Below are 27,057 nucleotides of genomic sequence, written 5' to 3' on the forward strand. Positions count from 1 at the left end.
GGTTGTATCCAAAAAAAAAAAAACCAACAAAATATCATTGGAAACAAATTTTTTATCACTATTCTGATTTGAAAGCGTCAATTAGTCCATTTTTAGCAACATATTTAAAGTAGCATCATATACAAAAAACAAAACTTATATATATAGAGAGATACGTACATATATACAATACATATATGGAAACGTAATACTTGTAGCGCATCAAAATTTTTTAATGCTTTTTATATGCCAACTGATTTTTTGAGATTTACAAAACCAACAAAAATCATATATCTCTATTAACTACTACTACTCAAATTGATCGACTACATGTTACCTAATTAGTTTAGAAACAAACAAAACGACAACAAAAAGAAAAACAAGAAGTAATATCTCAAAATGATTTTAAACCAAAACTCAAGTACAATATCGAAAAAGGAAATGAATTGAAATTAAAATACAATTTGTGTTTTATTAGACTATGAACAATTGCTGCAAAAATCCAATACCAATATAATATAATTCAGATAATCAATCAATATATGAATACAAAAACTAACGACATTAGATAACTAATAATTATAAATAGCCATGAATTTTATGTGAAATACCAACAGCAAATTGCATGTTAACTAACTGTGTAAGTTCTCAATAAATATGAAATTAAATTACAAATTAATTAGATCAATAAAACATTGGGCCAGTTTAGCCTTATAAATATGTTTCGTATTTGAATCAATAATAAAATTTAGTTGGCCAAAATGTTAAATTTTTAGGTTCTCAGAGATTGAAAAATGCATAAAACTTAATGATTTTGAAAGCTGTTTGTGTTAACAACCATTATATTTTAATACAAATTCTGTAACTAATCTGACTTATAACAATTTAAAGGGCAATATTTTATATTATTTACATTATGATTCACCAAATTTTAATTTAAACTCAATACTTAATAGGAAAGAGTTTTATTAATGGGAAGCATAGTTTATAACTTTGTGGAAGCACATGGCAATAGTTTTTTGTTTTAAAATGGTTTTTAGAATTTCAAAATTCATAAACGATGCCAATTGAATGAGAAATTATTTTTACTTTACAATTACAAAATTATATATATATTTTTTTTAATATGTCATGTCATGTCATTTTAATTCTGTTATTCTTAAGCTCTTGGCATTTAAATTCTTTTGTGAACATTATTATGGTCGAGTTCAAATCCTTCAAACTGCAGTGCCTTGGCTAGAGCAGTTTGCAGTTCGTAAACCCTTAGTAAAGGATTTAAACCTTTAATAAATACACTTAAAGCGGTTTGTCTGTGCTTGGCATTCAATTGAGTTGTAAATGTTTCATCCTTGCCATAGGCAATAATTGTTTTATTGATAAGTAGATCCAATTTCTTGGACACCAAGTTATAAAAGTGTAGAACTGACAATTTTCCTTGGCGCAGAAATTTGAGCTCCTGTTCGATTATAAATATTGATCTTCTATCGCTAAATGCCAAATCCAGACGTGCCAGAATGGCACCAAAATCCAAAGGCGTTTTGTATTTCAGAAGCGTTTTATTAGCCTTGCCAGTAATTTTCTTTCTCAAGATGATCAGAGCAGTAGTATGATGTTGATTTCCCTTGGGATACATTTTCATTAAATGATTTGCGTCCTCGCGCCAGGAATAATATTGTTTGGCGTTGCCATTAAATTCCTCCAGTGAGTCGATGGCTTCGATAGATTCGTCCATGTTGATATCGCTGGCATTGGTTTGGGTGCCTATTGTCCTTTGATTCTTTTTTGCTTGAAGTTGTTCCTTTAAGAACTTTATTTCTTCTTTTAAAGTCATTTCATTTTTAATCAAACTAGTTATAATATCAATTGTCACTTCCTCTGTCATTTTGAGGATTTTTTCTATCTTTCTTCTTTTTCAAAGTCTTAAGCCACGTTTTTGATGAATAGATGACTTATTTGTGTTGTGTTTTCTTTGATTGTTGAATATTCATTAAATTTGATGAAAATCTTATTTCTTTTATATTAAGACTCAAAAAATATGTCCTATTCGAGTAGACAGCAAAAGAAGACTGAAGCGAAGTGACGCTGAGTTCTAAACAAGAATCGTTTGGTCTGCAGTTTCAGATCTTAGAACTACTTGAAGAGTAAACATTAAAGGGAAACTTTTGCAATTTGATCTCTCTCAGTGCTGTCAATGAATTCGACAAGTAAATAAATAAATAAATTCGGGATCGCTTCAACTTCATTGAAATAAAACTTCAATGTTGAAAATGGTTTTGTTTACAAAATGGGACTTAACTTGAGTTGACTAAAGAATAATCGGACTTAACTTAAGCTTAATAAGTCTATGAAATGCTCGGGTACGACCGACTAGATTTAAGATTATTTCAATTTATATAAGAGATGTTGAGATGCATTATCAGTTTTAAATATAAGAAAATGGGGAGCATATTAGGCGGACTTGTTTGGCACAAATAATCAGTATAAATATCACCATAATGAACTTCGGTTGGATTTGCTTACTCTGCCTTACAATTAGTGAATGCTTCTCAAATGAAATTGATGGATATCATTTCAAAGAAGCGGGGAGACGTTCGGAAATTAATTTTATTAACGAAGCACGTACTTTAGCCTCCTGTCCCCTGGAAGTGGGCGCCGAAGGAGTTTACGTTATTACACTTCCTCGTCTCAATCCGTTTCCTGTTTTATGCGATGCCCAGGTGGCTGGAGCAGGTTATCTTGTAATCGCTAGTCGATCTAATTCAAGTGTGAGCTTCTATCGCAATTGGCAAGAATACAAAAATGGCTTTGGAGATCTTTTAGATGATTTTTTCATAGGTCTCGATAAGCTGCATGCCATAACGAAATCACAAACCCATGAGCTGTACATTCATTTGGAGGATTTTGATGGAAATACTCGTTTCGCCAGATACTCTGAATTTTACATTGAAAACGAAAATGGATCGTATAAATTGAGTACCCTGGGAGCATATACTGGAGATGCAGGAGACTCTTTGGATTATCAGAAAAATGGATTGTTTTCCACATATGACAAGGACAACGATTCCAAACCCGACATGAACTGTGCTCAACATTATCTTGGTGCTTGGTGGTACAAAAGCTGTCACCATAGGTAAGTCACCAACTATAAAGAAGAACTTCTATTTCACTATAATTTTCTAATTAATTTATATTTTTAGTAATTTGTTTGGAATGTATTTCGGAGGAACATTCAGCAGCAGTCTGGATAATAAAGGAATGGTATGGCGTCACTGGCGTGGAGGATTGTATTCTTATAAATCCATTAAAATGATGGTCCGACCCAAATGCCGCTGTGCTTAGTGTCAAAAAGATCTGTAAAAAAAAGATTCCTTATAATCTTTGCAACTTATGATATTATAATCACACTTAAATATCACTAAATTTATTTCTTTTCATAAGTTTTTTAATTTTGTGAAAGAAATCAACTTTACAGGCTAAAACTAAGAGCAAAATGTTAATGATTTTCAAAAATGTATTTAATAATTCAAAAATATACAACTCTCAAAACCAGTAAAAGCAAAAAAAAATATTTTGAATTCAACGCAACTTACAATTTTGGCTTACTTATTAATACATCATATATTAACAATTCATTTTTTTTTATCAGAACGAGATTAATCCTAAAAACGTATGAGGTTTCATTTGAATAAAATTTTATGTTTCGCGAGATTCTAAATGCAATTTTAAAATATGTGTCATATAAATTTTCTCTATTCAAAAAATTGACAGCTAAAAGTCGAGTCTTTTCCACAGTGATTCAAGTGGCTATTGCCTCAGATAAGATTCATAATAATTCTTGAATTGCTGACCAAGTGAAAAAGGAGCCTTGTTTGAGTGAAAATAAAAGCCTTCATGACTTCGGAATGACTACATAATTGTTTGGCTAGAGCTAGCATACTACTTATGTATGTATGTATGTATATAAATACACCACTTAAAAAATTGATATCAAATTTCATACTGGAAATTATGTATGTATTATTTATTTCGATTATTCATTCACAACATTCAAGAAAGCCTCACAATCTGGTGTTATCTGTGAAACAGTCAAAACAAAATTTGCATATCTCTTATAAGTACTTGAGAATTTGTTGAAAGAGAAAAAATCTATGAATAAAATGTATTTGATAAAAGTATATTCTAATTTTCTACTAAATTTATACCAACAATAAAATTCCATTGATTATTAGTGATTACCGTACTTGACAACTTTGTATTTACCTAATGTAAGCTACAAGTATGTGTATATGTACATTATTTTGGTTTATAAGTCATGAACAGGTGTAAAATTTTTGTTTTTTTTTCAGGTAATCACAAATGACCCGATAAGATTAGGAACTTTGAACACCCTGAACTTTATTGGGCTAAGATGGATTTCTTTATGTTTCTATTAATATAGGTACATATATGTATAATTATGGGTTTGTAATTATATTCCAATTTAAATACAAGTTTAAGAAATTTAATGTTTAAAATAAAGGTATTTACCCGCCATTGTGCAGCCCTGCAACAAAAGTATCGATACGGGGCACAATTTTCCAACACTGCTATGTTGTTATCGACAATGTGTTTTTAAATTTGGGTGTTTTTTTTGCAACGTCTAATTCCAAGTATTTGGCTTATCTTATCCCTTCCCATTTAAAAATTGCCAGCAGCGCCGGATGGACTACGCGACTATTTCTTACACAATGGCCATGAAATGCCTTATGGATAAGCTTATCTCTTGGCTAAAGTAAACTATTTTCAATAATATAGGCCAGCTCTGAATTATTTTCAACTTAGTTTGAAAACTGAACTGGCCGTTAGCACATCGTATCGACATCTATCGACATGGTTGCATTCAAGTGAGTCGACAAAGTGTTGTTGTTGTTGTTTTTTGTTTTTGTTTTCATTCCGTATAATGGCTAGCGAACAAGTGGATAGCTCTTTGAATAGTATAACCCAAATTGTTAATTCTCTGGGTGAATATTACAGAAACAATGGACAGGAGTCGGAACAGCCAGTGGGCAATATCCTAGAGGACAAAAAGATCTTTCCACCATTTCGTAGTGGACCATTGGATTCATATCGTCAGCGGGCGAGTTTCTGTTACAAACGTTTAAATATTCTGCTCGAGGGTGAAGACCACATACGCCTCAAGGTAACAACAATTAAAATACAATTAACCATTAAATATACATACATACATACCAATCGGACATTTGTAAGTAGTCCGGGTCCGAAGTGCAATGTACTATGAACTGAGCCACTGAGTGGCTGCTCCTGTTCTATATTTGTAATGCTTTTCTTCGCCCCTCATGTTATCATTAAAAAAAAAATAACACTCACTCACTTGACCTGGTTCTAATCGAAAACTGGCAAACAAATTGTTGCCGCCTTATCGTTCTTTCCCTCTACATCAATGATTGACTAATCAGTTTTGACTTGCATTCTACACCCATTTCCTAGCACAAAATATGGCAATGGATGGAACAACACCCAGATTATCAAAGGGAACCAGAACTACCCAGTTTGGAGAGAACCCGAGAATTGGCCAACAAACGTCATCATTTGCTCTGGGAACAGAAATTTTTCGATGTCAACGAGGTGAGAACTAGCACAACGAATTGCATCTGGTTAGACGAGTTTATCTTCGATCAAGTGAATGTTTTGTTTTTGTATCACGTATCAAAGTATCATGATTCCGACGATCGTTGTTGTTGTAGGCAAACTATTATCTTTTGGTTTTCCTTCTGATGTCATAGATAGCATATTTTTAGTGCTTCTGTTACCTGTTGCAGATTTGTTGAATTTATTTCTGATAACGCAAACAATTTGCTTAGATTAATATTGACTTTAACCCAAATGACTATACGTCACAATTCGTAGATAATAAGTTATCCGGATTTAGGATATTCAGTGCCGGATTAGACACTTAGCAGCAACACTATTAAGTTCCCTAAGCTCGAATAAGACGCCTTGATGAATTCAATGCAAAATTCATAGTCGAATTCGTTAACGATTCCTGACGTATTTGAAACAGATTTTTTTCAGGAATTCTGTAAAACCATTTACTTTAAAAATGCAAAGTTTTTAAAAGTTCTGAACCCTTAAGAAAAAATTGGGAATTAATCTCTCAATTTGCATTAATAAACTTATGTTTTGGATCATTAAAATTCGGTCACTTTTCTTAACGAAAACAAGATATCTCAATAGTACTTTTTTTAAATCATAAAAAGCTCGTTTAAAATTAAAGTTTCAGCTTTTTTAAATCGGTTGAAAATTTGAAAAAATAAATGTCGAGAATTATATGAGCTTTTGAATAGAGAATCCGTCACTGGGAATAATATTTTTGTAGAAATTAAACAGAAACGCGTAATCTTTTATAAAAATTCTCTTGATATAGTAAATTTCCTGATTAGATAGGCAATTAAATTCGAAATTTTTTATATTTTTAGGATTTAGCATAATCTACAGGTGTTCTTTATCAATGAATAACCTGCATATCACTTAAACATTTGATATCAATATGTTTTCTCCACTTGAATTGAATTACCATTTTTAATTCTTATTTTTAGTACTTGAGCACTCCACATTTGCTGTTGGCCTTTAGTCAGGCAATATTCAGTTATGACTTTAGCTCATCGGTGAAGTTCTCATTGTCCAATGGCATGTTTCCCAGTACTTTGGTATCGAATGGAACTGGCCGTTTGGGAAAATATGTGGCCAAAATTGCCGATGATCGTATTGTGGGTGCATATGCCTTGACTGAGTTCTCCCATGGTACCAATGCTCTGGGGATGCGTACACGAGCCACCTACGATTTGCAGACCAAGGAGTTCATATTGCATACGCCAGATTTTGAGGCCGCCAAGTGTTGGGTGGGTAATCTGGGTAAGACGTGTACTCATGCCATTGTGTATGCTCAGTTGTATGTGCCGGATGATAAGCATCAGGGCTTGACTGCATTTTTGGTGCCCATACGTGACGAGAGAACACTGTTGCCTTTCCCTGGTGTCACTGTGGGTGACATGGGCGAGAAGATTGGACTGAATGGCATTGATAATGGGTAAATTTGTACTTACAATTCGATTTATTGTTTTGTTAATTATTTTTGTTATTCTGCAGCTTTGTCATGTTCAATCAGTATCGCATTCCAAAGGCGAATCTTTTGTCCAAAACCGGTGACATCGACAAGCAGGGTAATTACAGTAGTCCCATTAAGGATGAACGGAAACGTTTGGGTGCTTCGCTTGGGGCTCTCTCTGTGGGCAGAGTAAATATCACAGCCATTACCTATGTGGCCCTTAACAAGGCCATTAGCATAGCCGTTCGATATGCTGTCAGCCGTCGTCAATTTGGTCCTCCGGATAGTAAAGTGGAGTGGCCCGTGATTGAATATCAGTCGCAGCAATATCGTCTTTTGCCCCATTTGGCCAATACCATTGCCCTACGTATTGCCACGCTGTGGATTGGTAAGGAGAATGTTGATATGACCATGAAAGGTTTCATGGGTGAGGATACCTCAAAGTTGGGCATGGAGATACATGCCATTTCCTCGGCTCTGAAACCGGTGGCCACATGGGCAACCCGCGATGGCATACAGGAGTGCCGTGAAGCTTGCGGTGGTCATGGTTACCTCAAATCAGCCGGCTTGGGTGACCTTAGAAACGACAATGATGCCAATTGCACCTATGAGGGAGAGAACAACACTTTGATTCAACAGGCATCCAATTGGCTGATTGGTCTGCGTCGTGGCAATGCCGATTTTGCAGAACTTTCACCCCTGGACACTGTGAGCTTCCTGAAAGACATTAACACCTTGGTGAAGGCTCAGGGAGTGGAAACCACGCCAGCTCAGGCTTTGAATGTGGACAGTGAGTGCAATATAAAATTAATGTAAAGAAACTTTGTTTTTTACGCTCCTCTTTCCTGGTAGATCTTCTCCAGGCTCTGAACTGGTTGACTGCCTGGCAATTGGATGCTACTGTCAAGCGTTTCGAGCAACTGCAACGGGATGGCAAGGATGCCTTCGAAACACGCAACAATATTCAAGTATTTGCTGCTCAAAAACTTTCCATTATCTATGCTGAGGTAAGCCTGAGAACAAAGTCAATAGAAAACTTACGTTAATCGCATTTTTATCTCCAGCGCACAATTTACCATGTATTCTACAAATTTGTGGCAAGTCTTCCCGCCTCGGCTGAGAAACAGGTGCTTACCAAGGTGCTCTCGTTCTATGGTGGCAATTTGGTTACCAAATATTCTGCTATATTCTATCAAGGCGGCTATTTCCGTAATAGCTCGCACATTGAGCTCTATCAGCAGGGTATACTAGATCTTTTGCCCATTCTCAAGGATGAGGCAATTGCTATTGTGGATGCCATTGCACCAACTGATTTCATATTGAACTCCCCTCTGGGCATGAGTGACGGCAATGTAAGTCACTCAATCAAAGATGTTATAGAATATGGATTTAAGTTGTCTTTTATAGGTCTATCAGCATCTGCAGCGGACTATTGTTTCAACTCCTGGTGTCTATGAGCGTCCAGAATGGTGGCGTGATGTCACCTACAAGGATTATCTAAAGCGCGCCAAATTGTAAAGCTGTGAATATTGATCTTACTTATCCTTTGTGCAATAGCTAATTAGCTTTAGTTTAAGTTTAAAAAATGTTTTGTACTTTTTATATTATATGAAAGTCCCTTAATTCCGATTCCAAAGTGAAATCAAATTTCCAAAAATATTTGTTATTAATATATTGGTTGGTATTTTAAGCTAGAAACAATTTTAAAAGTTTAGCAACTTTTAAATAGTTGTTGAAAATGTTGAGACTCTCTTAAAGGACATTCCCTAAAAAACAATTAGCAAATTTGTATCTTTTCTAGATATGTTCTATGTATATTTTTTGGATGTTTTGCACAAAAACTTTGGTCAGGCCAAAGAATATATATAAATATCTTAGATTACTTAACTATGTTTTACCTTGGTGATTGATTTGTGCATTATTTTGCAATATTTACTATATATATATACATATATAAAGACGCATAAAGCACGCTTTTTACAATACATTTTTGTGTGTTTCTTTGTTTTTGGTTAAATCTTTAGGCTTAATTACGATCACAGTCTGAATAAACATCCATTTCAATAAATTACGGAATAAACACAATTTTTAAACATTTAACTACCAAATAAATATGTAAAACAAAAAACAATTTCCTAAATTCACAATGAACCGAAGGTCAATGGGTCAGGGTAGAGCACCAGAACCAGATTCATAGAATGATTCGGGAATGGAAGCCATTTGGGGAGATTGCAACTTGACCAATTGCTCACCAGCTTCGGTTTCGGTCTGTATCAGCATGGGAATCTGTTGGGGAAGATCGCTGGTGGCCCACAAATACAAATCGAGTGTCTTCTCTGTGCAATCAGCGATGAACCGAACAAATGGACGAATATCTCCCTCATTGGCTAATTTAAGGAAATGATAGTATTTGCTACGTTGTTGTTTGGGTATTATGACAGGTGGATAACCAGCTCGCATCAATAGGGTGTTCATCAGAAGGCGAGAAGTGCGACCATTGCCATCAATGAAAGGATGTATGTGAACCAGTTTATAGTGGGCCAATGCCGCATAGCTAAGAACATAAAGATATTAGCTTTAGTGAGGATAATGAATGGCGTATCGAGTGGTTGCAACTTACTTAACAGGATGCAGCGAGCTGGAATATTCAGAATTTAACCAGTCTTCGAAACGTTGCATCAACACAGCCAAGTCCCCTGGACCTGGTGGCACATGACCGCCTACATAAACCTGATTTCTCCTGAACTCGCCACCTTCTATGGGATCCACATGACCCAATACACGACGATGAAGCTCCAAAATGTCTTTAATTGTTATCTCTAATCTGAAAAGAGATAAAAATCAATTGAAACAGGCCATAAGATTGGGAAAATGTGGTTCTTACTTTTGCACTAAACTAGCATTAATATATTTCATGGCCAAATCCATGCCCAGAATTTCATTATGCTCATCTATGGACTTGCCATCCACAGCCATCCGAGTCTCGAGTATTGATCTTGTTTGAGCCAATGTCATGGTGTTTCCCTCAATGCCCACTGAGTGATAAATATGCTGAAAGTAAGCCTCCTTCTTGGCACGTCTAAGTGCGGAATTAGCCTCATGTATGGCCGAGAGAGCAGCTCGTTTTGCGTCCAACGATGCCAGACGACGTTCATCCAATGTTTGTACTACATCAGCTGTGCGCTGTCGATTAGCCAAAGCCTCGCTATGGCTGGGATTGATTGTGAGGGCTTGGAAATAATATTGATCTGCGAGCACAATGTTTCGCTGGTTGTGCTCCAAGAATTCTCCATAACGCAACAGGACCTCGGGATGACGCGGTGCCAGGGCCAGAGCATGTTCAAATAATCGTGCGGCCTTGTCATCCTTGCCAGCCATATACATGTCCTGCGCCAAACGCAGCGAGCTTAGCGCCTCCTTGATGTTAGTCTCCTCCGCTTCCGTGTAAGTGGCTCCGACACTATCGGCTGTGCTTTTGTCATAGAACTCCTTGAAGGCGTTTAGTTCATCTACCGAATAAACGGCAAACTCGTCTCGTGTCTGAAGATAATGGGCAGTGGGCAGATGATGCAATTGTCGGAGTCGCCAAAAAAGATTCGAGGAGATAAGGGCATGCAGGGAGAATGCGAGGAAGCTTCCGGCCAAAAAGGCCAGAAACGCAAAGCGACAGCTGGTGACATGGAATTGAACTTGAAAGTGGGGATTTCCTGGTACTGGCTCTTGTTCTTCCTTCTCTCCTCTTACTTCCGCCTTTTGCCTGTCACATTTTTTCAGGAATTCCCATGGCATTTCCGGGCCGTAATATAAACAGCTTGCTTTGCCTTTGATCTGGATTAATAGGTTAACAGGTGGGCACTTTACACTGCACTAACATTTTAATATAAAGCGTATTAGTAGGTGGATAATAAATAAAGTGTATTCAACAATAACAACAAAACACCACGTACATATTTGTGATTTACAATAGAGATGGACAAAATTGACACGCAATTGTGACAAAGTCACGGTGAAAGTGAATCAGTCACATAGTGGGGATAGTGAATCAGTCACACTGTGACTAAAAATAAATGATACTTCCAAGAAACGCTTATTTATTATACGCATTGAATTAATTTTCAACACACAAAGTAATTTTGTATATAGTAAATGTAAACAAAATATTATATTCAAATTTCACAGTCACCGTTTACTTCAAATGTCATCCCTAGTCTTAGTATGACCAGGCTTCAACAAAAAATACTAAATACTTTGCAAATTCAAAAACTAATCTGACTGGTTAAAATTGTGCGAATAATAATTTATATTATTTAATTTATTCTTATTTTGTGTATTTTTTATTTTAAGTCTATTCTTATAAGGACCAATTTTTAAGTGTGCGATTGCATTGCTTATTTATGACAACAAATTGAAAATAATTAAAAATTTATTTACTTCAAAAATAAATATTAATTTAATAATATTTTACATATTATATCAATATTATCAACTAAAGCAAATTCAATGGTTTCTATGATAGTTTTTAAAAGAATTTTAATACAGGTTACTTAGATTGTTATAATGCTGTCTAAAATGTTTGTTTTTTCCAATTTGGCTAACAAAACTTATAACTGGACTATCTTGACCTATTATATATATGTAGGTATACTAAAATTTTAAGTGTATAAAGAATCCATATTAAAATTAAAACAGAAGCTGATTTCGAGCTGATATTTGTTATTCTATGATTTTTTTTTAACAGACGGTTTCATAAAAAAATTCGAAATTTTAATTTATTCAAATACAACCATGCAAAAGAAAATGTTCTCATTTTTTTTAATTTGCTCCACACTAGTTAACTACCATAAAAGTTCTTAAAATATGTATTGATTTCTTAAACATTGTATTTGAATGATTTTCCTATTAAATTATTCTTCCAAAACTTGTTTTCCAATGAGTATCAGAGTTGTATAGAGCCGTACAACTTTGACCTTATTCAAAAAATATTTGTTCTGCCAAATCAACCGGACTTGGCTAATTAATACTTTTATGAATTTTTTTTTTTGAGTAAATTTACGTTTAAAATGGTTGTGAATGATCTTTTCTTAGAATCCACTTTGTTAATGACTAACACAAAATGAAATTTCTTTATTTTTTGTTTATATTGTACACACAGAAATCTTTTGATTTTGATTGGTGATGCTTTCTGACTGCCTGCGGACATTATGTCACAAACGATATCAAAACATAATGAAATGGTATACATAATGATTTATGAGTGGTGAAGGTGTGGGAAGAGTCCCCACCAAGTCAAGTACTTGAATATTATATGCAACGATTCTAGGTGACGACTTCAAAATACCCTATGTTTTTAAATAAACCTTTTATTGAGGGGAATTTACAGAAGAAAGTCAACATTTTTTCTTTAGACCCTCTATGTATAGGATATGCTTTAAATTCTTTTAATTCAACTAACTTTGTGAGTGAAAAGAATTAAATTTGTTTCAAAATTCATTGAATTTATAATTATCAGGACACTAAAAAGAATATATGAAAAAATCCTAAAAGCAATACCTCTCATATTATAGCTTTAAAAAAAAGATCTGGATATAGGATAAAGATCTAATATCCCCCTCTCTCTACGGCATCTACATCTAGCATACATCTAGCAATAATTGATTTTCTTTATTTTCTTTACAAACAAAATTACAACACTGATATACCCGCTTCAATTATTGTTTGCTAGTAACTTGGCATCTCTTCAGCAGGTGATTCCCAAAAAAAAAAACCTTTTATATCCAAACCATTTGTATTGTAGCTGCATTAAAATTTTCTGCTAATCATTTTGTGGTTAAATTTAAATTCTGAACTTGTTCTTAATTTCTAAGATCAACAACAGAAAGCAGGATGTGCAGATACTTTTCCGATATTAACTTTTGGTTTTAGTCTAGCCAAATTCCCCCAAGGTCATTTGAATTTGCATACATTTATTCAGCTTAATTGCTTTGAATCACTTTTCTTACTCAAACACCTAAACGGACTTTGTGTAAAAAAATGACCCTCCCAACCCCTACACAAGCTCTCACATTTTGATTCATTACAGAAATGTCATAGCTGAATGCAACAACAGTCTCATGAGATCACGCATATAAATTGCTTAAATAATAATAAATGTTTATTTTTTACTTGGTATTTTGTTTTAGTTTTTTTGGTTTTGTTTTTGTTTTTTCAATTTTTTTTGTGATCTATTGAGAGCTACCGGCTTATGAATCATTATGAGGTCATTAAGACTTTGGGAACCGGCTTGCCTTATGACGTATTCGATATGATACTTGTTGTGGTATATTTAAATGATTCTCAAAAATCCAAAAAATCTTATGCTTATTATGTTGTCAAAGTGATAAGGCCATCTGCCTGCTCTCCGTCTCTCTCCATCTCTCTTTCTCATTGTGTCTCACTATTTCGAGTCACTCTTATACGAAAATTTTCATTCTCTGAGATTTTTCAAATAAAAGATTTGGTTTTGTCAATTGGCCTGTCAGTTGCTGTTCGGCAGCGCTACGAGGCGCAACGGTCTAAAAATTGAAAAAAAAGAAGAAGAGATAAACCTACGATCGGGTGGCTAACGATCCAATTTATTGGACAGTGAAAGTGAAAGTGTGTTCTAATAAAAGTCCTGAACTAAATTAATTGATTTGCCCAAGATCAAGTGAAAGTGAGTAAAATCAAAGAAATGAGTTTTTCAAACTAATTCTCGATATCCCAAAAATAGACACAATGCAGTCCTCGAGCTGCATCTGTTCCAGAAATAAACAACAAAAAATTTAATCAAAAAAAAAAGAAAACTAATTTTGGGTAAATGCATATGTGTGACCCAAATGATGTGTGGGAGTATATGCTACATATGCATCTATATGTATATACATAAATTTTGTTTCAAAGAGGTGTTGATTTTATATCAACATATTGTGGCCATATTATTCTATGATTCTAACACGTCTACCAAAATTTATTGGTTACTTCAAAGACTTATCAACAGAGACCGGATGGAAAGGGAATTTGGGGCCAAATAAATTTATAATTTATAAATTTAAACATGACTTGGTACCACCATCAACATGATCATCATCATCATCATATAGAACATTTTATAAGTATAAATTATCTCGCTGATTAACCTTTTTCTATGACCCCCAAGTTGAAGTCGTTGATAATTCCAATATTTTAACATATATGTCTATATATATGTATAGACTGAACTAGATTCCGTTTCGACAAGGTCTCTTATCGCCCCCAAAATAATTTCTGCCCTAGCACCACTTTTCATACCCTATACTAAGATGGTAAAAAGGGTATATTAAAAAGAGTCAGCATCTGAACATTAAGTATTTTAGTTGGAGCAGTTAAATTTAAAAAAAAAAACTATTGTTAGACCAATTTTTGCCAAGTTCTTTTGGGCCTTCAACATATATTAACTTATAGAGACACTTGAAAAGTTAAAGTCAGTTTAAGTTTATTATATTAAGTTTACTTGAAGTTCATTATAATATATAAAGTTATTTAATTCTATGAAATTCTCGCTAACGTATATTAAGGTTGACAGATTGTCTTAAGTTCTAATTGAATAGGGCATCTTAAAGTCGTTGCTTTGTATTGACATAAAAATTGCTTTGCTTTTTGTTGTTTGTGTGGGGTTTTTTTTTTGTTTTCTTGCTCATTATTTACTATTTTATGAATGACATAGTTTTTGTTTTTCTCAGCTTTTCCGGTATGAGGAGGGAAGCTCTGGCTATTTGCGCCCTGTTCTTGGCGTTGGCTGTGAGCTGCTGTCAGGGCTATGGTAGCTCATATCAGCAACGTTCCAGCTATAGTTCCAGTTCATCGTCATCGTTTGGTGGTGGCCTACAACAACCACAATCCCAATCTCTTATTCAATCACAATCTCGCCTAAGCAGCTGGGCCTATTCGCATTTCTCAGAGGTGCGAGAATTCGCCAATCGCCTGAGACAGGAATACAATGCTCAGTCTCAAGGCGGTAATCGTTATAACTATCGTTCACCATGGAGTGGTAAGTACATAAGCAGATATTAATTTATCATTAGAGAAAACCATATTTGATAATTAAAAGGAATTCGAAAAGTTTTTATTTATTTAGAAATGTGTGAGAGCACACAGGACTGAGACATACGATTGAATTTTCATACACAAAACACAAAATTAGTATCTTTGTAAGGTAGCAAAGGTTCGCTTTACAAGATCATGGCCAATCTAAATGTTGCAATATCCTATTAAGGTAGTATTAAGTTTTGCGAAATTGTCTTTTCTGGGACTCAAAATGTGTTTTCTTTTACATTCAAAATTCGGAAATAAATTTAGTTTCACCAGTCCCGTTTTATCCAAATACTATGGCAATAATTGAGAAATGAGATTATTATAAATTTTATGCTCAAAAAAAAGTTTCCAATTAGAACAAAATAATTATTATACTAGAAAATATCCATTTAAATGGAACCATGAAATAAACCAGGAAAAAAGGCGCTAGTCTTTTCTCAAAAGTACTTAAAGTGTTTTCCATTTAACACATCATTTTAAACAATCTGGCTTGTTTTTAAGTGTTTGATAAAAAAAATATCCAACTATTTGACAGTATATTTAATACAGCGAAAAATGTCTATTCAGTTTCATGATTGTTCCAGGTATGCAAAAAACGCATCTTGGAATTTACAAAGTATATATGTTCTTGATCCATACGATGAGACGAGCTCATATAGCCATGCCATAAAATTATGGTTAGTCTGTTTTAAACTTTGTTCATAAACAATTACTACTATTTAAAAACAAAAAAATGCTAATGCAATCACAAAATTCTTTTATTATAGAAGAATATTCTGTAGATAAGAAAAGAGTATAAGAGAATCAAATGCATTGAAAAAAAACTTAAGAAATCTGTGTTTTTGAGACTATTTAAATATACAGAGAACTTCATTATAGTAAAGAAGTTAGGAAGTTGAGTAGAGTAGTTAATTAGAAATTTGGAGCATATATTTTTGAAAAAAGACGATGCAGGAAACCAATTAGTAATACAAAAAGAACATTTCCTTTATTCCGCCTTATTGACCTATGAATTTGGGTTGAAGTCTAATCTAACGACTGAATTTGTGCAATTATTCTCATGTTGTTCTCTTTGTACTCATTTCTTAGCCTCCATCTTAGAGCTAAGTGGCAAAAGTGGCGCTGAGCTGGATGCCCTTAGTTTGCAGATCAGTCAACAATTGGTCTCGGAGCTGCGTCAGGGTCAAATCACATATAATACGATAGCCCAACCAAGCTTCTTTGAGATCAAAGCAGGTGAACATCTTGAACGTTTTAGCGGCGGAAATCTACAACAACAAACACTGGACTTGAGTCCATTCCAACCGATGGATTTGAGTGGTTTCGATGAGGTAAAGAACTATGCCTATCCCGCTGAGGTGAAAGTGATCGATGGCAAAACGTATGTGGTACATCGTAATTGCACCGAGGCTTCCAAATTGACGACAAATTATGGCAGCGGTCAGGCGGCTCAGTTGAATCAGGGCTATTTCGCTCAGTCGCCCAATTTGGGTGGCAGCACTACGACAACTATCACACGAAAGAAGACCACGACCCATGATTGGAATATGGAACCCACTGTGGTGGGCTACAATTCCGTAGTAAATGTGGATGGCCGCCAATCGGCATTTAATTCTGCACCTCAAGCCTTGTATACTCAGCCCAGTTCACCTGGGACCAGTTCCTCGGTGGTTATACGTCGTTTCAATAAGACGATTACCACCCATTCGGATGGCACCAGTTCTGTGGATGGTTCTGAATCTCAGCAACGCTGGCAAGATGGAAAACTGGTTTACGATAATCAGCAGCCATTTGGTCAATCGAGTGTCCCAAGGGATGAGCAATGGAAGCGTGAGGAACGTGAACGTTTCTTCTGGTATTTGACATCGCATCAGCGTCTTGAGGATTGGCAACATCAGCAGGAGGATCGTTTGTTGGGTGTGGCTCAGAGATATCACACCACATTGCCCATCCTTGAAGAGTTCCATCGTCGTGAGTTGGCTCGCTATAAGGCTCTGTTGGGTCAATATCAATCTCAGGTACAAGACTCTGAGGCTTGGCAGCGACAGGAGCGTGGTCGCTTGGATTGGTTGATTCATCAAAATGGTTTCACCAATCAAGATTTTCAACGCTGGCAGACAGAGAACAGTCAAAAGTTGTCTCAATTGGCCCAACAGCATGGCATCTCGCAGAATCAATTGAAGGATTGGCAACATCAGGAATTGCAGCGTCTCTATGTCTACTATAACCAGATTAATCAATCGTTGGCCCCACAGGTTCCACAAACTCCCCAGATCATACATACATATCCGGGCTCTAGCTCTCTTGTTGAAGATAACACCAAGGAGCAAGAACGTTTGAATGAGCTGATACGTCAACATAATGCCACCATAGCCCAACTGCAGAACTCCATCAAGACCGATCAGCAGCGTCTTAAGGATCTTTCCATTAAATATCAGGGTGATATGCAGAGTCAAACCCAATGGCTGAGAGGTGAGGTGGCTCGCATTGGTGATCTCATCAAAGAACAAAACGAACAGGTTAACAAAATCACAGTCTGGCAGAGTTCGGAACGTTCCCGTCTCGAGTCTATACTGAAGCAACATCAAGGCTCCGTGGCGGAACTGCAAGATCAAATCGCCCGTGATCGTTACTATGTTCAAAATCTGGCCACCAAATATCGTGTGAGTGTTGAGGAGTTGGAGAAATGGCAACGCGAAGAATTGCAACGCCTTCAGCTGACGGGTCAACAGAATTTGGAGGATCACATTAAGGATTGGCAATTCGGGGTCAGTTCCCAATTGCGTGCAATTGTTGGACAAAATCAAGTGACCATTGAGGAGTTCCAGAACTCAATTATCAACGATCGTGCCCGACTCGAGCAAATGGCTCGCACCTATAAGGTTAAGGTAGAAGAAATTGAAGCATGGATCAAGAGTGAACTTAAGAAATTCCAATCGGAGGGTCTGCTCAAGGAGGTCGAACAGGAGCTAGCCCAATGGCAGCAAAAGGAACGCGAACGTCTTCAGGCCATAGTGCAGCACAATTCACTCACAGTGGAACAGCTTGAGACGAAGATCAAGAACGATCAATCGCATTTCCTTGATCTGGCCAATACCTATCAGATTAAGGTCGAAGATATTCAGGAATGGTTGAAGAAGGAACTGGTGCGTCTTCAGAGTCAGGGTCTGATCAAGGCCGAAGCCCTCAACGAATGGCAATTGGCTGAGAGACAACAAATTTCCAAATTGGTTCAACAAAATAGATATTCAATTGAGGAATTCGAGTCCAAACTTTTGGCTGATCGTGCTCGTTTGAATGATCTATCCAGAACCTATAATGTCAAGGTATCCGAAATCGAAAACTGGATTCAATCCGAAGGCGATCGTCTGCAACGTGAGGGTCAACTGAGAATGGAAACTCAATTGAATAACTGGCAAAAGATTGAACGTCAGCGTTTATTGGACTTGATCAACAAAAATGATTTGTCTATTGAAGAAATTGAGTCAAAGATCAGCAAGGATCAAACCCATCTGTACAGTCTAGCCCAACAGCATCAAGTTCGTGTAGAAGAGGTTGAGCAATGGATTAAAAAACAGATCCAGGAACTTCAGGACAAAGGACTCATCGAGATGCAAAGACTTAAGAACTGGCAATTGGAATGGCGTGGCAATCTCACCAATATGGTGCAAGATCGTGACTACACAGTCGAGGAGTTCCACAAATGGCTACTCAAGGATCGTTCTCGTCTCCAGAATCTGGCCATGCAGCATAATGTGCAAATCGAGGAGATTGAACAGTTTGTCAAGAAGGAGGAACAACGTTTCATTGGCATGGGTCTGCTGAAGCCAAGCGAGAAGTTGACCAATTGGCAAGAAGTCGAAAGATTGCATCTTAAGAATTTGGCCCAACAACAATACAAGTCCACCGAACAATTGGAGGCTCGTCTGCGTCAGGATCGTGAGCTCTTGGAACGCTTAGCCCGCCAATACAGTGTCCAAGTTGAGGAGATCGAGAGTTGGATGAAACAGGAGCTGGCTCGCATGCGTGATGAGGGTCAATTGCAAATTGATAATCTCACCTCATGGCAGCTGGCCGAACGTGAACGTCTCGAGGCTCTTATTAGTCAGAATAAACAATGGAGTGCCGAGGAATTGAAGACTGAATTGCAAAAGGATCGTGAACATATGCAGACCATGGCCTTCCAATATCACACCTCGGTGGAGGAAATCGAAAGATGGGTCCAAACCGAAATTGAGCGATTGAAGCAACAAGGCAAACTGAATATTGAACAATTGACCGCTTGGCAGAGGGCTGAACAGCAAAGAATCCTATCTCTACTTCAACAGCATTCCAATATAACTCTAGAACAATTTGAGGCTAAGGTGAGTGAGAATATCAATTGATTTTGAATTAAAAATACTGATCTCTTTGTTTGTATACTTTTTTCAGGTTCAAAACGATCGACGTTTCCTTATTAAGCTCGCCGAACAACATCATGTGAGTGTTGTGGAAGTCGAGGCTTATGTCAAACAGGTCATTGAGGATCTTCACAAGCGGGGACAATTTGAAATGGAGCAATTGCAGAATTGGCAACTGGTTGAACGTGATTATATCAAGAGTTTGATTGCCGAATACAAGAATGGTTTATCCACATCAGAATATGAACAGAAACTTTTGGCCGATCGTGCACATCTGAATCAGCTGGCTGATCAATATCGTATAAATGTCGAACAGATCGAACAGTGGATGATCTCCGAATTGAAACGTCTGCGTGGCAACACGGAAACTTCTCTAAAGAGTTTGAGTGATTGGCAAATAACCGAATTGGATCGCCTGCAGAATCTAGTGAAGCAACAAAATCACTTGACCTATGTGGAATTCGAAATGGAACTGCAACAGGAACGTGAAAGACTGCAAAAGTTGGCCGATCAATATTCGGTGAATGTTGTCGAAATTGAGGAATGGTTGCGTCAACAGTTGATCAATCTGAAGACCACCGGACAGGCTAAAGTCGAGAATCTAAACAAATGGCAAGTTGAGGAGCAACAACGTTTGATTGAGTTGCTCTTGAAGAAGCAACAGGAATTGAATTATGCCGATGTGGAAAAAGAATTGACCAAGGATCATGCCCGTCTCGAGAGTCTTTCGCAAACCCATCATGTGGATATCAATCAAGTAGAGAACTGGCTACGCGAAGAAGTCAATCGTTTGCAAAACTCTGGTCTAGTTCAGTTTGAGCAACAAACTCAGTGGCAGGAGAAGATTAGTCATGGCTTCGACAATTGGCTCCAGCAGCAACAGAATGGTGCTAGCTATCAGGAATTCGTGGACTTCTTGAAGAGGGACAAGGAGCGTTTGAGTGGCATTGCCAGTGATTACCATGTGACAGTGGAACAGGTAGAGAAATGGGTACAAAAAGAGGCTGCTCGTCTCTCTCTGATCGGTGTGATTGATCGTCCCGAAAATAATGTAAGCTATGAAGAGATTGTCAATATCTGGGAGGAGAAGCCCTGGCAAGCCGAACTGGCTGAACGCCTGAGAAGTGTCAGCCAAGTGCGTGCCATGTCTAGACAGGAATTTGAGAATTATTTGATTATAAACCAACCCATTTTTGAGCAAATCGCTCGTCAATATAATGTAACTATTGAGGATATCCATCTTTGGTTGGAGCAAACCGCCAAGAAGGAAGGTTTGATCACAGTCACCCTTGAGGATTGGCAACTGCGTGAGCAACATTACATTCAAGAGCTTATCAATCAACAACTACGTAAGCAACAAAAATGGACTATCGAGGAATTGAAATTCAAACTGGAGAATGATCAGAAACATTTGAGGGATGTCACTCAACAATATCACATTACCATTGAGGAGCTAAAGACTTGGTATGAGAACGAACTGCAACGTTTGCTCGAGTTGAGAAAAATCGATCGTAGTTCTTTCCTCTCTTGGCAAACCAAAGAGACGGAACGCATCTATCTACAGGCTGTGAATCATCCAGGCATTAGTAGGCAATCGTTGGAGAACATACTCTTCCGTGATGTTGCCATTCTGGCTCCCCAATATCACATAACCATCGAGGAGTTGCGTCTGTTTATCAAGCAGAAACTAGATCGATTTGCTCAAATGGGCTTGGTCTTGGACAACTCCCAGCAGCAGCAGGTGAACAACTGGAGGGAGCAGGAACGTCAACGTCTACATGAGGTGGCCGAAAGCATAATCATTACGGAAAATGAACTTCTCGAGTTCATATCCCAGGATACAAGCTATCAAAACCAATTGGCTCAAGTCTATCAGGTCCGTTTGGTTCAATTGGCTCCTGTTCAGCGTATCATTATTGGAAACCTGGGCAGGGAGCAATTGTTCGAGCAGCGTCGTCTGAATCACTTGACCTCCTGGCAGCAACGTGAACGTGATCGTCTTTACGAGTTCATTGGCAATCAGAACATGTCATTGAATCAATTGAGAAGCTGGCAACAACAAGATAGCCAATTGTTGCAAGGATTCGCTCAGAAATATGAGATTACTCTGCAACAGTTGAAGGATTGGCAGCGTCAGGAATTCGAAAGAATTGGCAAAGTGGCTCACTACTATGGCATGACCCAAACAGATCTGCAAAAGATTCGCGAAGAGGAACTACGTTATCTGGCTTATGTGAATCACAAGAAGCTGCTTTCTGCCTCCGATGCCCAGAACTGGGAGAAGAAACATCAATGGACCTTGGGCAAATTGCAGAGTCGTTATGGCAAATTTGGTGAGGAGTTGACCATCTGGCGTCGTACTCTCTATTTGCTGAGTCAGGGCTTGATTGATCTACCAGCCGATGGAGCCAATACAAATGGTGGTTATATAGTGAATCCTGGCAGCACCAATGCCACGGCTATCTACAAGCCAATATTCTCCATGGATCGTGGAGATCAGCCGCCTCATGTCTATGATGAGGAAGTCGATGAGGAAAACGAACCTGGGCTTGAGGGTGAGACCAAGGCTCCATTGCCATTGCCCATCATCTCGACACCACCTCCATTGCCATACCAGAGGGCCGTGTTGCCAGGCGGAGGTGGCAGTAAAGTGGGCTATGAGTATCGTCGTCAGGATTACACTATTAATGTGCCCGTTGGTGAGGCTTCTGCCTCGGCTAGTGGTGGACCCACTGGATCCTCGGCTTCGGCCAGTGCCAGTTTGGGTAAATGGAATCGCGCTGCTGGCAATGAACCCGAAGATTTTGGCCAACAGCAACAAGTTGATCTAGGCTGGAATGCCGACGATTTGGGTCAACAGCAGCAGGTAGAAGACCAGGATTGGAATCAGAACTATCAGTTGGGCCAGCAGCAGCAAGAAGAATTATCCGAAAATCTTGAAGATCTTGGTCAGCAGCAAGTTCAGGAGGATTCCCATCGAGGCTATGGCCAATTGCATGCCCAGCCCACTTACTCCTCAAAGGTATGAGAGAAGTCTTTCATTTGCCTAGTATCATTTAATTTGACTTCTCCTTTCCTTTACTTTCAGCCCGTGGAGGTTCAAGCCCAAACTGAGCCCTCAGTTTGGCAGAAGTTCAAAAACTCAATCGGTTAAAGTACCTAAACTAATTAAAACTGCCATTTTAGTTGTAAAAAAAACACACACAAAAACGAATCTAAAAACGACAAAATAATGAATTGATAATTTTCCTATTGAATATTTTTTTCTATACAAACATTTCTTTAATCATTTTTAGACTTAATGTGAATAAATGAGAGATTATTTCTACCACTACATAAATCGTACATTGGAATACTCTATCTTTAGAAGGACGTATATATATATATGTTTTTTTTTTGTTGTTTGTATTCTTTGACCTAATAAACTTTGAAAATATAATGATCGTTCTTTTTTTTGGCTAATAGACTCTTTGCATAACCAAATAAAGCGTAAATATATATGTGTATAGAACTTTCAGTTGTCTTTCGTTTTGTATAGACTATATAGAATCATATAGTAGTAGTTTTCTCTTGCGATATGCTTGAAAAAGGCTTTGGTTTTGTTTCTTAGGTTGTTTTTGGGTTGGATTTTGGTTGTGTTGTTTGGGAAAATGTATTTGGTTTTACATATATACATATAGAGACATACATATACATATATAAATATGCTAGACTAGGCACTTAAATTTGTATAATAACTTTTTGTTTCATTTTGTCTTTTAGGTATCTGTTTTTTTTTTTTTTGTGAGTAAACTAATTTAATTGATTAGAATTTGTCCTTTAAAATAACCGAGTAGATTTGAATCTATACAGTTAATATTATACCCTTGCAGATATCATTTGGTTGGGTTATATAAATATATCTTTGCCAATTTAGAACTTGGATTTAGATTTAGTATTTGTTATATTAGATTTATTATTTCTAATATCGGAGCAACAAATTATATAAAAAAGACCTTTTACTATAAAGATTGGGAAATATGTTGGGCCACATTTCTTGGGCTAATTTTTAAAGTCTTTCAACTGAATATCAGACTACAATAATTTCAAAAATTATAGAAAAGGGTAAAGTATTTTAACTTTATCTGCTAGGGTGTATCTTTTTTTGGCATGCCAAAAATAACTTTAGATCTTAAACTTAGTTCAAGTCATAAATAGTAAATTCCTTATAGGATATCATAGGTTTGTCTTGTTTCGAATTTTTATACATTTCTTAATCTAATGTTACAATTTTGTATATTTACATTATGGTCTGTGAATCAACTAATATGTGCTTCCAATTCGGAACTGCCAGTAGTAGCAAAGTGTGTAGCCCGAAACTGCAGACCTTCACTTAGTTCCTCCATAGCCACCACACCCATGCTCAAGCCATCTCCAGTTTCCTGGAGAACATGATGTTTGAGCTGCTCGATTTGATGCAACAGTTTGAGAGTCTCATCGTCCAGATTATCATCTTCTAGACGCAATTGTCGCTGCTGCTCGCGTTCCTCGTCAACATCCCATTCAAGGGACTCTGGTGTAGATATATGCGACCAGGAGTTCTGTGTCGATGAACAACATGAGGTGCGTGTAAATGAGCCACCAAGACGACGATCTAGACGCGCCTGTCGAGCTGCCACTACTGCCTGATGGCGCACATGATTGGCGGCAATTGAAGAAGCCGTGGTCAATTGGTCAAGAGAGGCTGCCGCCATGGGTGGTGGGGTATGTTGGGGTCCATTCGTTTGCTCCTCCTTGTGATGCTGATGATATTGCCTCAGTTGTGAGTACTCGTGCTCCCATTCGAGATCCAAAGAGGAACTAGCTCTCGAATTGGCCATACGTTGATAGTTTAATATTTCTGTCTCTTTGTTGGGTGTAGATTGATTATTGAGCAACTTGTAGGCATCCAGATTTTGTAGTTGTATATCCGAGGGGGCACTAAAACAAAAACTTTATTAAAACAAAATGTCAAATAAGCTCACGTAAGGTTTACTTGTCAGTCTGCAGCTTGGCATAGTTGGGTTGCTGCTCCCAATACTTGTCCAGAAACTGGGGACACTGTTGCTTCCTTTTAAATTTCAGTATGCGGTAGACCAGACCGCGTCGTTGACAACTCTGGGCACTGGAATGTGATATGAGTTCGGTGTCGTCGGGTGGCTCATGTTCCGTGTCTGTTGTATTGCTGGTCCCCACTCTGGCCCTGATCCTGGCCCTGGCCATGCTCCTGGCCCTACGACGACGATGACTGCAAGTGGCAAAATGCAAATTGTTGGTTTAGTGGCATACCTTGGACTTTCTAGGGCTCTTTATTTAAGTGGCGAATATACTCTTTATCTTCCGTTGGGAATAATGAAAATTTTACATTTTTAATTTACAAAAAGTGTAAAATTTATGTTCTTGAAATAAACTTTTGTTAAAATTCTTTATTAATAAAAACTTAGTTTGATCATCTAAATATTTTTCTACATATAGCTAAAATAAAATAATTTTAAATTATGTATGTTGCTTTGAGGTTTGAGTATAAGTTTTTTTAATTAACTCAGTTTCTAATTATAAATTGTAAATACTTTTCCCAAAATTCAAATAAGTATATGTACTTTGAAAATTTCATCCAATTAATTGCTGAATACTAGCGGATCTAAAAGGAGTTAAATGAGGGAACACTACCCCTTAAGGTATGCAATCAATAGTTTAAAAAAAAGCACTTTTAAAAAATGCACTCTAGTAAATCTATAAAATATTTTATAATGTTTTTTTAGCTGTTTCACAAACACATCAAAGGAAATTTTTTGACTGTACATTGTCCTCCATTTTACCACCTTAGATTTAGTGTGGTAAGGGTATACAAGCTTCGTTGTGTGCTCTTTTAAATTTTCGGTTATGTTTGTGGGCCCACTACCTGGGCTTATCACCATAATACCCGCACCCTTTTCCATGCCTTTTAACCATTGAAGCCCGTCATTGTTGTTTTCTTGTTGGTGTTGCTTGGTTTTTTTTTGTGTGGCAAGCAACACGCACTCAAGCATTGCATACTTTTAGGCTGTTGACTCCCGCTGTCAACGGTTGTGTTATTTTATGCGATGGGGGCGAAATTATGTTTGCCTATGCAATTTGTAATGAAGAAAGAAAAGCTAGGGCATAAAACGCGCCGTTTAATGGAGGAGCCATCTGCTAATTAGCCACCTCGCGGAGAGAGGGGTGGGGAGAAGTGCCTATGCGCTCATTTGCTCAATTCCCTTTGCGACCATGTCTTTTGACTAAGCTTGTATTGATTGCCAAGTCAGCGACAGAGCTAGCTTATTGGATTTGCCACGGCATCATGGTAGAGAGCGGATACTTTTGTGTGCCGCCACAAAGTCAACAAAATTAAATTTTAATTAACTGTGGCAGTGCCCCCGCCCCACCGCCAAACCCCGCAAACCCTTTGGGAGAAGACTTACCAGAGCCAGCTGTTGGCAAGACATGACAACGAAGAGGACGACGCTGTGGAGGAAGACGATGCCGACGATGTGGAGGAGTTGGTGGCTGAGAAGGTAGATGAGTTGTTCGTGGTGGAGTTGGAGGGAACGCAGCTGCCAAAGCATGAACCCATGCTACCTCAGACTAACGGTAGGAGCGTTAAATAGGCCACATACACACACACACACACAATCGCAAACACACACAGGTTTTTCGCTTTCAATTTTCGTTTTGGATGCGTTTAAATTTCACATTTTCTTTATGTTTTGCCACATGGACTCTCTTCATTAAGAGCCGACCTTTGTTGCACTTGCATTGGGTTCAGGTCAAGGCTTTGTTTGTTAAATTCTCTCCACTCTACATGGTTTTGGGATTCTTTTTTTTGTGTGTCTATTGTCTATTGTTTTCTTTACACTAAAGTTTTCTCCTTTCACTTCGACACTTTACGCATAACTGTTTTGCATCGCAACGTCACTGGGTGACGCACCGCACCCCTTCTGGCTTCCATGGTATCGCAAAGTTTCTGCCAGCAATTGCAGCTGATTAGGTTTTGGTGTGGGGTTTTGACAATCAGCTGTTTTTGTTACCGTTGTCTGTGTGTTTGATTTTTGAGCTGTCAAAAGTTTCAGCTGAAGTCAAAAAGGAAGCATCAATTTGTTTAAAGCTTTTGAGGTAACTGTAAAAAGTTTTGAAGATAGCTTTTCAAATGGAAAACTTTTTGTATCAGCAACTCCTTCGAGCTTTTGTTAGACTGGGGAAATAAGGGTGAATTTCTAAGCTGTTAAGGGTTGAATGTAGTTAACATTGATTTGGGCAAAGTAAGATATTAACAGCCATTCGAGCCTGCTATGTCAGTGAGTGGGGGTAAAACTGTGAGATGCTTTACATTTAAGAGCATCAAAGTTAACTGTTAAAGGTAGAACAAGGTTAACATTGCAAAAGTAAATGGTTATGGTTATGTTATGGTTGGATTATGTTAATAGAGATAGGGGTACTGTTAAGGAA

The 27,057-nt window shown here is 37.3% G+C and overlaps 5 protein-coding genes across 6 annotated transcripts; 3 read left to right on the top strand and 2 right to left on the bottom strand.

Moving 5' to 3' along the window:
- The first annotated feature begins 2,455 nt into the window (after positions 1-2,455).
- On the top strand, positions 2,456-3,482 carry LOC6642573 (ficolin-2). Its single transcript, XM_002065223.4, has 2 exons — positions 2,456-3,109; positions 3,177-3,482. The coding sequence occupies exons 1-2, from the start codon at positions 2,475-2,477 to the stop codon at positions 3,316-3,318; spliced, it is 777 nt and encodes a 258-aa protein (XP_002065259.3). The 5' UTR covers positions 2,456-2,474; the 3' UTR covers positions 3,319-3,482.
- A 1,309-nt stretch (positions 3,483-4,791) lies between these two features.
- On the top strand, positions 4,792-9,069 carry LOC6642574 (peroxisomal acyl-coenzyme A oxidase 3). Of its 2 annotated transcripts, XM_002065224.4 has the most exons (8): positions 4,792-4,862; positions 4,993-5,158; positions 5,467-5,604; positions 6,576-7,066; positions 7,126-7,874; positions 7,937-8,091; positions 8,149-8,436; positions 8,492-9,069. In XM_002065224.4, exons 1-8 carry the CDS (start codon positions 4,849-4,851, stop codon positions 8,600-8,602), a joined length of 2,112 nt encoding a protein of 703 aa, XP_002065260.1. In that variant the 5' UTR covers positions 4,792-4,848; the 3' UTR covers positions 8,603-9,069. The 2 variants fall into 2 exon arrangements, with proteins under 2 accessions (XP_002065260.1, XP_046866864.1); XM_047010908.1 differs by lacking the exon at positions 4,792-4,862 and having other exon boundaries at positions 4,892-5,158.
- LOC6642575 (protein adenylyltransferase Fic) lies at positions 9,059-11,040 on the bottom strand. Its single transcript, XM_002065225.4, has 3 exons — positions 9,969-11,040; positions 9,705-9,908; positions 9,059-9,638 (listed from the first exon to the last, which is right to left on the bottom strand). The coding sequence occupies exons 1-3, from the start codon at positions 10,871-10,873 to the stop codon at positions 9,251-9,253; spliced, it is 1,497 nt and encodes a 498-aa protein (XP_002065261.1). The 5' UTR covers positions 10,874-11,040; the 3' UTR covers positions 9,059-9,250.
- Positions 11,041-13,635: 2,595 nt separating this feature from the next.
- LOC6642576 (tiggrin) lies at positions 13,636-23,011 on the top strand. Its single transcript, XM_002065226.4, has 5 exons — positions 13,636-13,775; positions 14,821-15,128; positions 16,262-19,536; positions 19,604-22,594; positions 22,661-23,011. Exons 2-5 carry the CDS (start codon positions 14,831-14,833, stop codon positions 22,724-22,726), a joined length of 6,630 nt encoding a protein of 2,209 aa, XP_002065262.3. The 5' UTR covers positions 13,636-13,775; positions 14,821-14,830; the 3' UTR covers positions 22,727-23,011.
- A 15-nt stretch (positions 23,012-23,026) lies between these two features.
- Positions 23,027-26,546, bottom strand: LOC6642577. Its single transcript, XM_023175929.2, has 3 exons — positions 26,034-26,546; positions 24,587-24,838; positions 23,027-24,531 (listed from the first exon to the last, which is right to left on the bottom strand). The coding sequence occupies exons 1-3, from the start codon at positions 26,183-26,185 to the stop codon at positions 23,871-23,873; spliced, it is 1,065 nt and encodes a 354-aa protein (XP_023031697.1). The 5' UTR covers positions 26,186-26,546; the 3' UTR covers positions 23,027-23,870.
- Between the last annotated feature and the right edge of the window lie 511 nt (positions 26,547-27,057).

This window comes from Drosophila willistoni (genome assembly GCF_018902025.1).
Source record: "Drosophila willistoni isolate 14030-0811.24 chromosome 2R unlocalized genomic scaffold, UCI_dwil_1.1 Seg167, whole genome shotgun sequence".
Classification (NCBI taxonomy): Eukaryota; Metazoa; Arthropoda; class Insecta; order Diptera; family Drosophilidae; genus Drosophila; species Drosophila willistoni.

What these genes read in the sequence shown, in the direction of transcription:
- LOC6642576 (XM_002065226.4), top strand. Translation starts at nt 14,831, where the DNA reads ATGAGGAGGGAAGCTCTGGCTATTTGCGCCCTGTTCTTGGCGTTGGCT. An exon ending in TAGAACAATTTGAGGCTAAG is followed by an intron (nt 19,537 to 19,603) that starts GTGAGTGAGAAT and finishes TACTTTTTTCAG; the next exon opens with GTTCAAAACGATCGACGTTT. An exon ending in AGCCCACTTACTCCTCAAAG is followed by an intron (nt 22,595 to 22,660) that starts GTATGAGAGAAG and finishes CTTTACTTTCAG; the next exon opens with CCCGTGGAGGTTCAAGCCCA.
- LOC6642575 (XM_002065225.4), bottom strand. Translation starts at nt 10,873, where the DNA reads ATGCCATGGGAATTCCTGAAAAAATGTGACAGGCAAAAGGCGGAAGTA. An exon ending in AATGCTAGTTTAGTGCAAAA is followed by an intron (nt 9,909 to 9,968) that starts GTAAGAACCACA and finishes ATCTCTTTTCAG; the next exon opens with ATTAGAGATAACAATTAAAG. An exon ending in AGCTCGCTGCATCCTGTTAA is followed by an intron (nt 9,639 to 9,704) that starts GTAAGTTGCAAC and finishes TTATGTTCTTAG; the next exon opens with CTATGCGGCATTGGCCCACT.
- LOC6642574 (XM_047010908.1), top strand. Translation starts at nt 4,919, where the DNA reads ATGGCTAGCGAACAAGTGGATAGCTCTTTGAATAGTATAACCCAAATT. An exon ending in AAGACCACATACGCCTCAAG is followed by an intron (nt 5,159 to 5,466) that starts GTAACAACAATT and finishes CCCATTTCCTAG; the next exon opens with CACAAAATATGGCAATGGAT. An exon ending in TCAGGCTTTGAATGTGGACA is followed by an intron (nt 7,875 to 7,936) that starts GTGAGTGCAATA and finishes CTTTCCTGGTAG; the next exon opens with ATCTTCTCCAGGCTCTGAAC.
- LOC6642573 (XM_002065223.4), top strand. Translation starts at nt 2,475, where the DNA reads ATGAACTTCGGTTGGATTTGCTTACTCTGCCTTACAATTAGTGAATGC. An exon ending in TACAAAAGCTGTCACCATAG is followed by an intron (nt 3,110 to 3,176) that starts GTAAGTCACCAA and finishes TTATATTTTTAG; the next exon opens with TAATTTGTTTGGAATGTATT.
- LOC6642577 (XM_023175929.2), bottom strand. Translation starts at nt 26,185, where the DNA reads ATGGGTTCATGCTTTGGCAGCTGCGTTCCCTCCAACTCCACCACGAAC. An exon ending in CTTGCCAACAGCTGGCTCTG is followed by an intron (nt 24,839 to 26,033) that starts GTAAGTCTTCTC and finishes TGCCACTTGCAG; the next exon opens with TCATCGTCGTCGTAGGGCCA. An exon ending in GCCAAGCTGCAGACTGACAA is followed by an intron (nt 24,532 to 24,586) that starts GTAAACCTTACG and finishes TTTTTGTTTTAG; the next exon opens with TGCCCCCTCGGATATACAAC.